At 42.1% G+C, this 16,348-nt stretch overlaps 1 protein-coding gene across 12 annotated transcripts in view; it reads left to right on the top strand.

Moving 5' to 3' along the window:
* The window catches only part of Foxp1 (forkhead box P1), a 504,713-nt gene extending 490,582 nt beyond the window's left edge, over positions 1-14,131 (top strand). For all 12 annotated transcript variants that reach the window (XM_076940180.1, XM_076940181.1, XM_076940173.1 and 9 more), the window contains 2 exons: positions 4,009-4,175; positions 9,316-14,131. In XM_076940180.1, the coding sequence (XP_076796295.1) occupies positions 4,009-4,175; positions 9,316-9,460 (312 nt within the window). In that variant the 3' untranslated portion in view covers positions 9,461-14,131. The remainder of the gene's footprint in view (positions 1-4,008; positions 4,176-9,315) is intronic.
* The last annotated feature ends 2,217 nt before the right edge of the window (positions 14,132-16,348 follow it).

Raw genomic sequence — 16,348 nt, 5'->3', positions numbered from 1 at the left:
TCACATGACCTTCCATTGTTCCCAGGTTTAAAGAGAAAGGGAGGCTTTATTAAAGTCCATTTCAACACCTTTTCTTCCTGTGGGGGTGGGGCCTGGGTTTGTTTCCTCCTGTGTAAGTCAACTGTCTAAACAACAGAAAGCGTAGGAAAGTAGAAGTTGCCAGCCAGTTGTTCAGGAAAACCAAGCCATCAGAGCCTGGGAGGTTTGTTTCCTACTGACACATAAATCACATATGACCTCAGCAAGAGAGTCTTAGAAGGTGTGAGCCCTGGGTGTGAGCGACAGGAGGGACAATCGGTGCGTCTAGCCAGTCTAGGTTTCTTGTCCCTCACAGGTATCACACCACCAACTGATTTCCGAAATTAATGGAGTATCTGGTATCACTTCTTTTAAATACCTAATGCCATACTCAGGTCTCTCTTAAGAGCTCAGAGGTAGCCAGGATCCCTGTAGCCATTGTTAGTTTTGGGGGTTTTGGGGTTTGTTTTTGCTTTTTTTTTTTTTTTAACCTACCTTGATTAGTCTAGAAGACATCCCAGAAAGGCTCTTGCAGCATTTACATCACATACTCTATAGACAAATCTCACATACGTATCAAACCCCCACAGCACGGTTCCGTGTGAGTACTGTAGCACTCCTGAACTGGTTGTTGGATTCTGTGACATCTCTGGCTTTTCTGAGGGGCCATAGCATTACAAGTGAAGGCAGAAATAGAGAAGCAAATGCCCAAAAAAGGGATGTCAGTGGGAAAAGGCTTGGAACATGTGGCATGATGGGAACTAGATGGGGGACAGCGGGGAGGGCAGTGACAGCAGCCACTTGCTAAGCAAATATTGACTGAGCCCCTATTCCGTGTGCCTGTCTTCCCAGCTCACCCACAGCATCCTAGGGCTCCTCGTGGATAACGCGCCCCTGACACAGTTCAAGGCAGACTTGCTCAACTGAGCGTCTCAGTAATTCCATTTCTTTCTTTTTTTAGCCTGAACTGAATTTACTGGGAGAGACTACTTTCTGTGTTTCTTTTAATTACTCGTAGTTTACACAGTAACTTCGCAAGAGTAAATGAAAGGCGGCTTATACGCTGCCACTGTAAATACCATGCATTAGTAACTTATTTTCCCCGGAGTCTTGTGAAGTATGAATTTAAAGGCGGCTCTATCTGTATTGGTATTAAAATTACAAGCACATTTTACATCGGATTCCCTTTACTATGTGACTAATTTCAATTAGCGTGCTGTATCGCTACAGATGCATTCACGCTTCATCTCTGAGACTTTTGTTTTCCTACCCCTCTCCACGCTTCTGTGTTTCCCCTGCTCACCCAAAACCAGCCTGCGGCTTTCCAGGAACAATTTAAGGAGTATCTCCTTTGCCCCTCCTCTTGAATTTGGATTCCCCACCAGTAGACAGCCAGTCATACGAGACAGCTTCCTGCCATGCAAATTAAATAAAGATCCCACCAGCAGGGCCTTCCCTTCCTTTATCACCCACTTCCATTTTTCAAGGCAAGTAAAAATAACAGCGCAACAATATCTTCTTTAAAAAAAAATTACTCGAGCGACATAACGGCATGATATACAATTTATAAAATAGGACAGCAGAATCTACTACAGAAATAAAACATGGGGCTCGGGACAGATTGCATTATGCTCTGAAAAAGTGAGGTAACTAAGGGTAACCATAAAGCTTCGTATTTATAGACTGCCTTTTCCCCAGGGAGTGCAGAGCAGTTAACATTCCAAAAGCCTCCCCGTACTTAAGGACCCGTGTGCCATCACTTAAGAACCTCTGTGTTGCGGGCAGAGGTGCCGGTTTGATTCAAAGCCACATACTGTGCCTGGGATCATGTATATCATTAAGTCCATTATAAACATGGTGGCACAGCTGCTCCTAGAAGCATCAGCTACAGGAAGGACCTGTTTGAAGGTGATAATTTGGGGGTTGCTCTGATTCTTCACTCTGCACAGGACTACTCAAGAGGCACAGAGGTGGGCCAGGCCTCAGGATCTTACTGTAGTCCAGTGACTACTGTTTTGTTTAAAGGCACAAGACTGATTCTCTGTACTTATATTGTGTCTAAGAGTTAAGGGACCAAGACAAGAGTCTGCCACTTGGGTGATTGTCATCACTGAGGTTGCCCATCCAGTATCATTCAGAAATGACTTTTACCCATCATTCTTGGAGAATCAAAAAGAATAAGCAGATACTCACTTATCTTAATAATAAGCAGATACTCACTTATCTTAATAGATAATCCTATAACTGTTTCCATGGTTCCTACATGTCAGTTTGAGGCTTCGAAATCCAATAAAATTTTACGGTAGCATTGGCGGTGCCAGCTTCTGTTTGATCTTGACTCTTAAACAGCGCAGTTGTCCAATGAGAGCAGATTCCCATGGTACTTCCACAGTGAGAGGGCCACTCAGTTGACAGTCCAAGCAGAACTTACATGGCAGGGAAATGTGGCCACTGTGTGGTTTCACATAAGGCAGCTGAAGATGGCAGCCCAGCTGCAGCTGCCAGTAATATTACTGTGCCAGCTTCCCTGCCCAGAAAGAATAGAAATGCCTTATTGCAATTATAAAAAATGCATTCACAAAGTGCTGGATACAAACAGATTATCTGATAAACCATCAAGGAGTGGGAAACGGTCACCACCCCGGGAAATCATGAGATACTACCCTCCTCTCTTTACTTTCAAAAAAGGAAGCAGATAATTCCATAGGGGAGGAGGGAGATGCTTCGAGCATGCTCAGGGCGTATATCTGGGAAGCGCTTCAGACACTGGGTCTATACAGGGAGCAAGACTGCAACTGACTAACAAGCGGATTCTTTGCAGCCCAGCTCTGCTCCTCTTCTCCCTTTGTTTCTGGCTCATACCTTCTCTTTGGTGCCAGCTTTTCTAGAATAGTTAGGACTCTTACATGATGGGCCAACTGAAGCCACTATGCCAGATTGTCTTGTGATCGTACTCTCTCTCATTAGGATGGGAAACCAGGCAGAGTGTAGTCTGCAAGAAGACAATTTTGATAAATCTTCATCTAATTACAGCTGCCTCTTTTCCCAAGTCTGTCCTCTTGAATAATAAAATGAAAAGTCACTTGGGCACACTCCCTACCCAAGTGAAACAAACGGGGCTTCTTCAGTCCAGTGGTATTTTTGACACCTATCCACATTGCAAACAGGGTGGTCATTATGTTTACATCTGGCATGGCAATGAACAGTATTCTACCAGAGTTCGAGTGGGTTTTATTGGGGGGAGCTTTACATACTTTTTTTGCTGACACTTATTCGGAGTGGGATGACTTTGTCACCTTTAATATGGATATATTTAGTCATAAAGGAAATAAGATTTAGCCTTTTTTTTTTTTTCCTTCTTTTTTTTCCCCCTTCCTGGAGAGTTTTCTGCACTTCCAAACTTCTGCATGATTAGTCTGAGGCTGAAAGATTGTGTGATGTTACCATTGTCTGGTTATGTCAGCCTTCACTAAGCAGGTTCAAAAAAAATCATTAAAAATGGGACTGGTGGAGGAGAAAAAAATGATTCCAGTTCTTCCTTTTCTGTGAGTGCTTATGGAAGTTCTCATAAATTTGAGCCGTGTGGCCATATAATCTGATAAGATCTCAGCTAGCCAATACAGCACTCATCAAAATGGATAAAGAAATGAAAATTTCATTATATTTCAGTGTGATCTGGAAATATTCAGTTCCTTTAAAAAAAAAAAAAAAAAAAAAAAAAAAAAAGGACACTGGCTATACACCTCATTTTAGAAACCTTTGTCTAAACTCCACCAGGCAGGAGCCAGCAGACAACTTCACCCGTAGACTCCCCGGTACCCAGATAGCTTACCCAAGGCTCCTAAAGCAAAATCCCACAGCTCTTTTAGATTGTCAGCCATGGGACAGTGAACTTGAACCAAAAGCTATCAAACACCGCACGCCCATTACCCAGAGCTTTCTTGTCTGTCATCTCCTATAATTTCATTCAATTTCTCTTGGTTGGTACAGGCTTCCATGGCTGAGAATAGTATACCTCTGTACACTACCGCTTCCATGGGAAACCCCACTCTGGGCAGCCTGGCCAGTGCCATCCGGGAGGAGCTGAACGGGGCCATGGAGCATACCAACAGCAACGAGAGTGACAGCAGTCCGGGCAGATCCCCTATGCAAGCTGTGTGAGTATTATCTGCCCAAAGCTCTCTGTCACCTGACCGGGTCTCCCTCTTAAATATGCAAACCAGCTCTTCTCTGGCCCTTCTAGACACCTTTCCTGTCATTTCTGATTTCTTAAGAGCCCTGGAGTCACGTGTTAGTGCATAAAAGGACTAGTTAGTAGCTTTCTCGTAAAAGCAATTGGCTCCATCCACAGTAAGTACACACAGCAAGAAAATGAGAAGTTTCCTCCACTTTGGGCCTCAAACGGTTATTTAATTCACACTGTGATCTTTCTCCTAAAATCACCATACACTTCTTTGTGAAAGCTCGCAGTGTGTTCATCTTCCAGGCAAGCCGGGCCCAGTGAGGAACAAGATGCTTGTTTACTTGGTCGTGCGCTTAGTTTAACCACTTGAGCTCAACGCTGCAGCATTATTACCAAGCATTAATGATGGCACAAATGAAAGGCGGCATGATTTATAGATTGCTCTTAAAATATCAAAAGGAAAATTAATAGGAGCATTACAGCAGCAGACGGCAGGATAATGAGAGCACATATAACTGAATGAAGCGGTGGGCCATGGTTATCTGGGCTGAATGTGAATGATACCAGGGCCATACTAACCTCAGCAAGGCCAGCAAGTTGAATGCCCTTTTGTGGTTGGTGAAGGTTGAAAGTGGCCGCCTCTATCATAGCTCTCCTTCTCATTCCAAAGAAGGGCCCTACAACAGAAGAGACGCCACGTGATTCCAGATGCTTCGGTGTGTGGTGAACCTGGCTGTGAATGCTTATCTCTCTTTCAGAGAGTCTCTCCAAAGCCATAGCCCACTTTAAGTGACTGAACCAGTTCAGTCTTTCCACTACTGCCCGCTCCAAGAATAGGCTGCTTGTCTGCACATTCTTTCTGAATTACTGACCAGCATCTTATTTTAGGAAATTTGTGTGATGGGGATGGAAATTGTGACCTTTAACAAGTACGGACAGAATGAACTGGCATCTAGTGACAAAAGGAATAAATGGTATCTTCCAGCATAGTGGGCACATCTAAAAGTTTACTTTCTAACATTTTAATCCCATGCTCTGGGTACTTGGAAAGGGGTCTTGAGAGGTAGAAGCGATGGTTTTTAATTGGAGGGCTTAGTCTCCTGGAAATGACATACCAGCATTTTAGGGGAGTGTATGCCTTCCCTACGATTGCCTCAGAATTTCATCTTCTCTAAAGCAAGCTGCTGTTTCTCTGACTCTTTTCTTGTCTCCCTGATATTCACAGTTGTTGTGATGTTGTAGGTCAATATCCAGGAAGCTCAGCGCAACTGTGAATTGGTAATGTAAGTCACTCCAAGACATTCCCATTGAGAAAGAAGAGAGGAAGTTACAGTGGGAGGCACACTGTTTTCTTAGAGTCCTGTTCAAACTCTGAGGTGTAGTCCATCTTACTTTCCTATTAGTAGAAAGATCACTAGAGGGGGAAACAAAGTAAATAAATTTTAAAAAAAAAAAAAAAAAAAAAAAAAAAAGGTCCACACAGAGAAGCCTGTCAATGATGGAAGTTCATTTGCTTAACAGGATTGAGTGAAGTGCAGACTTAGCGAATTTACAGCAGTCATCCTAATGCGTAACAAAGCGAAAGCTTCAACAGCTTGACAGACAGAAAAGAGCCCCCGCATAGCCGTGCTATCAAGACGTGAGGCTCGAAAGTCAGGTTTACACCCTGTGCCCCATGGTTCCCTGTACTGACAACGGCTTCACTGTGCTGTCAGTGCGGCAGCCGGTTAGTCTTGCTGACCCCCATGCTTCCACTAAGTGAGTCTATAATGAGAGATTTCATTCTTGTCCAGTGCGCATTACCCTGCTAGGATGCAAATTGTTTTTTAACCGTTCCAGTCTATTGAAATAAATCAAGCCATAAACTTTACAACAAGGCTTACAAGCCACTGTTAGGACGCCGGCCCAGCACATAGGCAACGCTGTAATATAGCTCTCTGCTCTTCACACAAACCACGGTATCGCCTTTCTCTCTCAAAAACAGAAGAAGGTGGTCACATAATGATGGTTTGGGGGCAGTATACTTTCATTCTGGTAGGAGCTAAAAGGCTGCCACACCAAAGGCTCTGTGCTGTGTGTGTGCCCTTAACAGGAACACAATGCAGTGCCTTTAAAGACCAGTCAACTATCGTTAAAAAAATCTCATGTGTTTTCAGAATGGCTGTACAAAAGGATTACTCAGATGTAAGGGGAACAGAGAGATGGTTTTGGCTCCATTATCTGTTAGGAGCCTTTTTGGAAATAGTAGATGCTGGAGAGAAACGGTGGGCCTGGCGTGGAGGAAGGCGTAGGAGGGGTACCCATTGTACTTTAGATGGTACACTGTGTATATGCCCAGTGGGAGGGAAGCCTTTAACAGTGTGCATCTTACATGAAAGGTCAAAGAATCCCTACTGTCATGCTAGTGTGGATTCTCAGGTTGTCACAAAGTAGATGTAGTTGGTGGCGTTGCCTTCCATTCTGTGAGAGGCACTGGGAAAGGCTGTGTAGATACGGTAGCACCAGCACCTATGTTTGGGGACAGTGAATATGCAGTGAATTCTGGAGAGAACAAACTAGTCTCTGGTGTTAGAAACTCTCTTTGGGGGAGCCTTCACTTGGTCTGTCACCGTGTGGGACTGGATCTGGAAAACAAGGACTTACAGTAGTAAAGCAAGAATGTAACATTAAGACGTGTTTGCTTTCTCTAGGGTTTCTGATCCTTACCTCCAAGGCTTTGTATAATATCATCAGATTGTGCCCTGCGAGCCAGAGATTATTTAGTACTAAGTATGATAGCTTTTTCAAAATTGAAGCACAAAAGTGTTACTCTGGAAAAATAGCAGTTGAGCGTCATGCAGTAACTGATTAAAACTAAGTTTTTTTAAAGGGCAGATTCCTGTTGCTGGACATTACCCACATAGTCAGTGGTGACTGACAAAGCCACAGTTCTCGATAGTGAAATTGGGAGGCAGACATAAAAATCCACTGTGGTCAGTAAAGCAAGGGTTGCAGGTCAAGGTAACTCGGGTTCTACCTCACACCTGCTCCCGAGGCCACAGACTGTTTTTCTAAATTAACGCTTGGGTCACTGAGATCGAGTCTCACTTGATAGAGCCCCTCTGCAAATTAATATCCCAATAAATCAGGAGAACCATAAAGATGTTTTGGCCTCTGCTCCAACACTTCCATTCTTAGACATTTATCCCAAGGAGGTAAATCAACAGAAGGAGGAAGATGAATGGCCAGCAGTGGTTTACTGGGCTATGCAAACAGCAGAGGGGAAGGAAGGCAATTAGAGAGCACCAGCTGTAAAGGTTCTGACTTACCAACAGACGGAATAACATAGAACCAGAAAACCTGTAATGGAAAAGTCAAAAAAAATTTTTTCACATTATGTGTAAAGTATGCAATAATATGTTCCTCAAAAAGAAAGGGGAGAAGCAAGTCCTCACTATAACCTGGACTGACTGCACAGGCATGTGACATGTTCAGTTACATTTGTGCCCCACATCTGGAAGGACACTGCCCTCATTGAAATATTTGTTTTTTCTCTTAAAGTTGTGAGTATATTTTTATTCAGGGGCTCTACAAGCTATGTAGCCAGGCCTGGGCCTTATTTCAGAAACAAAGATGACCACACTATTTAAAAACTTTTAAGTAGCTGGAACCCACATCTACAATGTACTGTGAGACTTGGGTTTGGTTTTCAAATGGTTTTTAAGAACGTGGGCATAATTGTTTAAAGCTATTCATCTGACATCTAGCCCCCCAAGCCTCTCTCTATGCTGTGCTAATTTTGGTGTCAATTGATTTTGAAGGTTTCTGTCTTCCAGAGCAGCCCAAAGTGTGCCTCTGTTTGTTTTTAAATGGTTCCAGGCGCCTTTGGGACCTGCGTACAGCATCAATTATTTAGGAAGCCAGCCATCCCCAGTACCACCTCCTCTTACTAATACTTGGTAATGTCCATTATAAGTCCCTCCCACTCCCAGCCTGTCTGGGAGATGTGTGCATTTTAACTTGAATAGTTCTTTTACATATCAAAAGCCCCCTGCAACAGAAAGTCATTTGTATTGGCAAAAGATCAGTTGTAAATATGATTTACGAACAGCTTTTCGCAGTTGTTATCAGAGTGGTTTTGTGTGATCCAGCCAGCCCTCTCTAGATGAACCGAGCCCCCAATCCATAATGAGAAAGTTGGCAGCTCTCAAGGTAGCGAGAGTGTCCCAGTGGCGGCTACCAGCCGGGCCTCCTGTTTTGCCTTGTTTACAGCTGACAGCGTTATTATTCTGATTGGGCTCTGCTCTCTTATCATATTGCTGTGTTGAGCAAGCCTTTTCCTCTCCGTTTGTGTTTCCTGGCAGGGCTTTTCTTGCCTTATTGACAGTTTGTAAAAATATGCATTAATTTGGAGCTTCAAGCATGTATCATGGTGTCTCTTTGCTGTGTTTGCTTGAAGTTGATTAATGATAGAACCTCGCTTGGGGTCGTCCTCTGGAGGGTTCTTTCACAGGTTCTGCATGTTAACTAGCAAAGCAGAACACACAGCAAGCCATGATTAGCCCAGCCTCCTGTGCTCAGTGCCCCACGAACCACTGCTGTATTACAGATTCTCATTTCACATAATTATTTGCAGGGTGGCATTCATCCACCCAGGATGTCACTACAGGACCTGTTATTTGGTACTCAAAAGGATGGTCCTGGGACCAGCACCATCACCTGGAATCTCTTAGAAATGCATAGTCTGGTACTGTCTTCAAGGTCCTCAGGTAGCTTGTGTGTCCCAAAAAGCAAGAGAAATGATTTCTGTACAGAGTATGTTCTAAAATAGCAGCATCCAAGACTCTCTGATCACCAGTGCTGTGCTGCTATTACACTGAGCAGTGCTGAAGCCCCTGGTCTCACATGGCCCCTAATCCCTCGGGCTGCAGCCAGTGCAAACGTACAACAGTCATTGGATGTTTCCATCGGATTTGAAAATCTTGGTTTTTGATTGTGGTTATGGTCAAGGTTACTCTGCCTCTGCTGGGCAGTGTCTCTGTAGCGCAAGTCTTGTAGGTTGTTCCAATACCAGCACATCAATCTTGATGTTCCCCTAAGCCTGTTTCTCTCTCTCTGTCTCTCTCTCTCTGTAGGCACCCCATACATGTAAAAGAGGAACCCCTTGACCCTGAGGAAGCTGAAGGGCCTCTGTCCTTAGTGACAACAGCCAACCACAGTCCAGATTTTGACCATGACAGAGATTACGAAGACGAACCAGTAAACGAGGACATGGAGTGAACCTCTGGGCGGGCCAACCCCCGAAGATTGGAAAAAAAAAGCAAAACAGATTTAAAAAAAAAAAAAGAAAGAAAGAAAGAAAAAGAAAAGAAACCACGTCAAAAGTTAGCAGTGAAGCCGTCCTCCGCTTCTTGTACAGTCTGGAGGATTTTCGCTACATTTTGACAACTCTGAAATGTGTTAACTCTTAGTGCCATCAAGATTCCCATTTGGGAGTATTTTTGATTTTTCTACTTTTTGTTGACAAAAGGGATTTGTACTCTGTGCATTGGATGGACCTGTTTGGTACTTGGGATTTTCCTCTTTGAGTCAACATCAGTGTTGTAAATTCGATAGACGGATTCACTTTTAGCAGCAGACTTTGAACTGCAGTTTTGCCCGGCCATCGCCGGACATTGAGGACACCCGACTGAGCTCACGTACCTGCGCTGCAGACCAAGCCTTCGCCCGAAATCAAGACTCCAGTGGACGACCTATTTGCACAGCACTGCATGTTGATATCACTGCCTTTACTCACTTTGTTTTGTTTTGTTTTTGTTTTGTTTTTTTTTTTTTGTTTTTTTTTGTTTTTTTTTGCTTCCAGTTGGGATGGGGGAAGGCCTTTGTGTGTGTGTATTGGGGGGAGGGGTTAAAAATAATTATCCCAAACTTTTTAATGTATTACTTTTTTTTCCTTTTTTTTTTCTTTTTTCCTTTTTTCCCCCCCTGCTTCTTTACCATTTTAAGTTCTGACCTCAGGCCTCCATTTGGGCCCAGGGCCTCTTGGAGGCTTCGCGTTTTCTGTACCTTGTGATGAATGTTAATAGGCGTTTTTATTATACAAAGCTGAATGTTATTTCTCGTCTGTAGTTTTCGGGCACTCATTCCATTTTCCTATAGACATCACCATGTTTCTCTCAAGTTTGAAACAAAACAAAACAAAACATTCCGTTTTGGTCTTTTTCCAAAAAAAGAAAAAAAAAGAAAAAAAAAAAAGATCCCAAGGGCTGCACCTTACTCCTGAAGGTCCCCACATGGGGACATGATGTCCTGCCAGAAAGAGAATGAATGACAGAAAAGAAAAGAGAGAAACGCACGCGCACACACTCTAGGGACACAGCAGATTGATTTCACAATAGCAGTATTGGGGGTGGGATGGGGACTGTTGGAGATTTTTCTTTTTGTATTTTTCATGGCACCCACCATTGTGAGTAACTGCCACCACATTCTCTCAGCATCAGGAAACACAGCCACGAAAGAAACAGAAGAGAGTAAACAATCCTTAATAGTTAGACTGTCATGATGGCCGTGGAAGGTTTTCCCTCCTGTGATCAAATGACCAGGACCGCAGGCCCTATGTTGTTCTGAACAGCCTAGGTTGCTTTGTTTGCAAAATGACCAAAAAGCCAGCTTCCCTAAGCAATGTACACTCAGCCTGGGTGACAGGGCTGAGTTTGTACATCAGTTCAGACCTGCTCTGCTCGGTGGCATTCATCTGTTTTAATGCAAATGAGACTTCACATTGAACTTGTTATGGGAGTTAATGAGGACTGAGCTCAGCAGACGCTAATGTGTCAGTTTCCAGTGTGCTAAGTCGGTACTGCAGCTCGGTCTGCAGTGTGAGCATCACACCCGCCTCCCCAGTAGCACAGACTTCACAGAAGAGGACACCAGGTAGATGGAGGCTCCTGGAACCAGGGCCCACAGAATGTGATGGCCCTAGGTCAGTATGCCCTCAGCCCTTCAAACCCCTCCACACTTCCGTCTGCACCCGCTTCCCTGGCATTTATTTATCTGGGGCTGTAGCTTTTGTTTGGGTTTAGTTTGAGAGCCTTTTGGAGCTTAATTTATATACTTTGTACCTTTTTATTTCTAAAATTACCAAAGATATTACGCAAAGGTAAATTATTTTCTTTTATGCTTTATCTGATGAAGCCAAATATCCTCTTATTGTTGATCAAAGGAGGCGAAAGGATTCAGAGGCAAATGATGAGGTCCAGGCTATTTGCCAACCTGAAGGAAATTACTGCCCGTCAGCAGAGTTCATTTAGCAGACTACGTAGGCAATGGAACCAAAGTTTTTTACTTTTTTTTTTTCTAGCTTTTTTTTTTTTCCCTTTCCTTCTTTTCTCTACCTGTAGAGAGACCAAAACTAACTCCTGTAAGGAGAAAATACGGGGCTACTGCAGAGAAAAGAAACCAAGACAACAGTATTACAGCTCCTACGGAAAGAATGGGCTATCATCTCAAAGAAAAAGAAATGAATGTATGATGCTGAAAATTAGTATATAATCGAGGAGACACTTAGGATGAATTCAGAGAGAACAGAGAAGTGTCTGGCCACACGAGGCCACTTCTAGAATAAAGAGATTTGTAGACCGTTCGTATGCCACTTTTGTTTAAGGGCTGTGGTCTGATCACTGCGTTCATTTTGGTTGATCCTGACATTGACCCTCTGGTTTCCTTCTGCTTTTTGTTGTTGGGTTTTTTTTTTTTTTTTTTTCCTTTTTCAAATTATGATTTGGTCAGTGTTTTTCATTTACACACAAAAAAAGGGTGACATTCGCATCCACTCATAAGCTTAGAATAGACCGTCTTCGGCAATTACTTCTGAAGGTTTGCTCTGCTTTCCATAGAGGGGCAGTCTGTGGTTGTTCACACCCCCCTATCCCCCCCTCTTTTCCAGGCAGCTTCATGATGTGCAGGCAGTAGCCAGGCAGGGTCATGGGAAGGGGGCCCTGTGCTTCTAAACTGAGTGGTTGCTGGTTAGATATTCAAAAGAGGATAAAAATCTGGTAGATTAGTTCATTCTTCAGCATGTGTAGCTAGACAAGAGTAAAGATAACAGCATGAGAACTGTTAGTACGCATACCTCAGTTCAAACCTTTAGGGAATGAGTAAAAAAAAAAAATTAAAAATATACCTTTCACTCAGTCGCACTTAGTTGTATGTCTTGCATGCTTAGTCTAAAGACTGTAGCAAAGAAAATAAATAAAGAAAATTAGATTTTTATGCATCTTTGCAGGTGTCATAGCCTCGCAGAAGAACCAACTGAAAAAAAAAAAAGTTCTCAGGCTTTACAGCAAGCAATCTTCACTCTGATTTTTACAGTTCTGATTCTGTCCCTTGGGGGGATTACGGTCGCTTCTTTAGAATGGGGTTGATTCGGTTGTACATATATCCCGATGTGTCTGTGTGGATCTTTGTCTTTTGCGGGGGGGAGGGCAGAGGGGGAGGGTTTTTTTTTTGTTGTTGTTTTGTTTTGTTTTAATTATTTTATTTTTTAGGTATTGTTCCTAAAAAGGAATAAATGCTTACACCTGTTTGTCAAAACATCTTTGCTTTTTGTGCAACTGCATTTTATTAATGATACTTTTTTAAAAAAAAAAAAAAAAGAAGAAGAAGGAAAAGAAAATAGTATCTTTTGGGGAAAACTACTGTATGTAGTGGATTTGCAGTCGATGCTGCACGTGTACTCTTTCTTTGCCCTTGATTTACAAACATTGGATAACTCGTTGATATATGGGAAGAAGGAAAAAAACTCCACACTTCTCTCTCTCTCTCTCTCTCTCTCTCTCTCTCTCTCTCTCTCTCTCTCTCTCTCTCTCAAATTGTAACAGTTGACATAATTTGTTTCTTATCATTTGGAACATTTTGTACAGGTTTGTGGGATGGGGTGAGAGAGAGAATGTGTGTGAGTGTGTGTGTATGTTACTCTGTTTTTGATACATTCCTGTTCATTATGTTTGTCACACCACTGCCTCCTTGACTATCTTAAACAAGTTCCTAAGTTTGAAACAAAAAAAAAAGTTGTTTAAAAAAATGTTCTCTCTTGCCGCAGTCAATATTTTTGCATGATGAAATTCCAGGCTCACACTTTTAAAGTTTTATGAGTAAAGTAGTGATTAATAATGGGAAGTGTTGAAAATATTGAATTTTTTTGTATAAAATTTTTTTACAAGGTCCCAAGGTGTAAGGATAATTTGTTACTTTTTTCTTTCTTTTCTTAGTAAATATAAGCAAACGTGAGGGAGGTTGGCCTATGTGTCAGACACACACAGTCATGATGAGGACCCATCCTCCACGTTCTTAGGATAGATCCATGTGAGAAGTCTAAGGGCCATCAAAGGGTGAACTGTCTAGGCTTATGTGGGTGGTGACCTAGCTGCCAACCCCCTCCCCATACCAGAAGACAGTTGACTTCATATTCCTAGCATCTCATCAGTCATAATAAAGAAAGCCTTGGTTTAAATAAATGAAACAAAATAATAGAGCCAGAAATATAATATAAATCACGGGCTCTTCTTTTTTTTTTTTTTTTTCCAGTTACAATATTGAGTTGAAAAGTCTCTCCTCTCTTTTCCACGTTCTAGCTGAGCTCTGTCTCCAAGGGCATAAAGCAAACTCTGCTAATTGAATCTTGTTGGTACCTATTGGTCAATGCCATACCCTCCTGACAGTCTGGAAGTGTTTTGCAACTCGGTTTTCCTTTATTATCCTGAGAAGCAAATGGACCAGTCTAATGGCGTCTTGTGGGTCCAGTGTAACTCGAAGTGGTCCCTGATACCCAGGAGCCTGGGTGGAGATGGTGCGGTCTGGGTTGTGAGTGTGGTGCTCTCTGTATCTGTGCTGCCACTAACAGGGATTGTTTTGTTTTGTTTTGATAAGGCATAAAAGAATCTCATTCCTTGACATCAACTGTAATTCCATCATTCCATGTCTGTGGATACAGACAATAAAAAAAAAAAAAAATGTTGTGTAGTCAGTAGTAATTACTGACATGAGCGCATTCTCAAATGCAATAAAAATGCTGGTTGTTCACACTGGTAGACAAAGTTGCCACAGACTAAGTTTTTTCCCCACTTCTGACCTTCTGAGGCTCTGTGTCAGGCGCATATCCCAAGCTGCCTCTTAGCAGCCACTTCAAGCCAGGTTCACAATTAGCCCTCAATAACATCGGTGAGCAGGCTAAAAGAAGGGTCCCAAGGAAAGGCGGAGTGGCTAGCTCCTTCAGAGGGAACGTACTGTCTTCTTCACCAAATTTGATAAAGAGGGAAAGAAGTTTAATAACCAACATGAAGAGCCAAACTAAAATTTCAGAGGAAAGCAATTTCATGAATAATTCATTGACATTTCACATCTGCAAGATCAGTCATCCAAATAAAATGCTAACGTCAAAACCACGCACCATCTACAGCATTCTCATCAAGAAAGCTCTTTGCATATAATGATAAATGCTTAGATTAGAACGAATGATTATATAAAAATGCTCTATCAGAAGTGTGCTAGGTTAACCACACAGAAGATGGCAGAGCTGAATGGAGAACCTCAGGTTCCAGGAAACCTACCTGTAGAGATTATTTTTAATTCTATACCTTTAGAAAAATGTGCTTTCTCTCTTTGGCTTAATTACATCCTTCATATTCTAAAGACAATTTAACCATGTTTTTGAACACAAATCTTACTTGTAGTATATTGAAAGAAACATTGTAAAGCTTCGTGTGGTGGTGCATACCTTTAAGCTCAGCACTTGGGAGGCAGAGGCAGGCTGATCTCTGTGAGTTCAAGGCCAGCCTGGTCTACATGACTAAGTTCAGCCAAGTGACATAGCCCATGTCTCAAAACAACAACCAAACAAACCTTTAAAAATGGCCAAACCACCGTGTCTTAGCCATTGTGTCTGTGGTTCCAAGCACATCCATAAAGCTTTCAGATGACAAGTGGCCTAGCAAACATTTTTCACAGCACAGCGTACCTGCCCATTTGGGGAAACATTAGAAGACTCTCTCCTGCATTGGTTACGAATCTACATTTTGCATTTTCTACAACAGCATGGTTTTATTTTTTTATTGTTTTTCATTTTGAGACAGGGGCTCATCATGTAGCCCTGGCTGGTTTAGAATTCCCCCAGGAAAAACAGGCTGCCTGCCTTGTTAAAATTGCAATAGTCTTCCTGCCTCAGCCTCCCAAGTGTTAGGATTATAGATATGTGCTACCATGCCCAGTTCCTTTTTATGTCATTTGAAACAAGTAGACGTTGCTGAGGTGAGAAACATTACCCTCTTCTCACTGATGGCTCTGCCAGTCTGAGAGCTCCCTAGCCTGATAATTAGCAAAACATTGGACCCTTTAATTCTCACCTGGCTACTAAGAATATAATATCAGGGTTAACTGAAATCCTCTTAATTGCTAGGCTTAAATGCAGATGCTGCTCACAGGACCTACTGTGAGCTAGCTGTGCATGCACATTTCTACCAAAACACCCCAGGACCTGTGCAAGTATGAGGGTGTGCAGTGAAGGCTCAGCTGGCTGATACATACTATGTTTAAAATTGCATTTCAGGAATTCTTCTATAGCAGGAATACTCTTTAAAAATTCAGGCTTGCTCCTCACACAAAGTGACTAACCCAAAACACAGCTTCTTCTATTAAATATTTAAATATATATATGTATTTAATATATATATATATTTATGCATAAGCTCTATATAAAAGAACAGCAGCAGCACTGGCAATATACATAAACCTCTCAGCAAAATGGATAAACACTGTAATGAGCCTTTCTGATGAGGTTGTCTTCTTTGGTAATGCCACATATTTATGTAGCGTGAGTAATCACAATTTAGCTTTTCAGTTTAGTTGAGCCAAGTATAAGTATTCCATACTCAAAGTTGGGTCTCGAAACTTCATTCAAGGTGCTAGACTGATAAACTGAAGTTTAAGACAAAATAGTTCATATCACAGGGAAGTTAAATGCAAAACTGTTGTCATAACTATGGAATAATATGTGTATTAGAAAACCATTCTACATTGTATATGTGTATATATATAAAATTAAACAGCCTTATGCCATTGCTACATTGATAATAAAGGCATACTAGATGCCTAATATCAAGTACATATATGTTA

The sequence above is a fragment of the Arvicanthis niloticus genome, chromosome 9, assembly GCF_011762505.2.
Source record: "Arvicanthis niloticus isolate mArvNil1 chromosome 9, mArvNil1.pat.X, whole genome shotgun sequence".
NCBI classification, from domain to species: domain Eukaryota; kingdom Metazoa; phylum Chordata; class Mammalia; order Rodentia; family Muridae; genus Arvicanthis; species Arvicanthis niloticus.
Note: the sequence above shows the minus strand (reverse complement) of the source record. Positions and strands in the feature narration are given on the sequence as shown.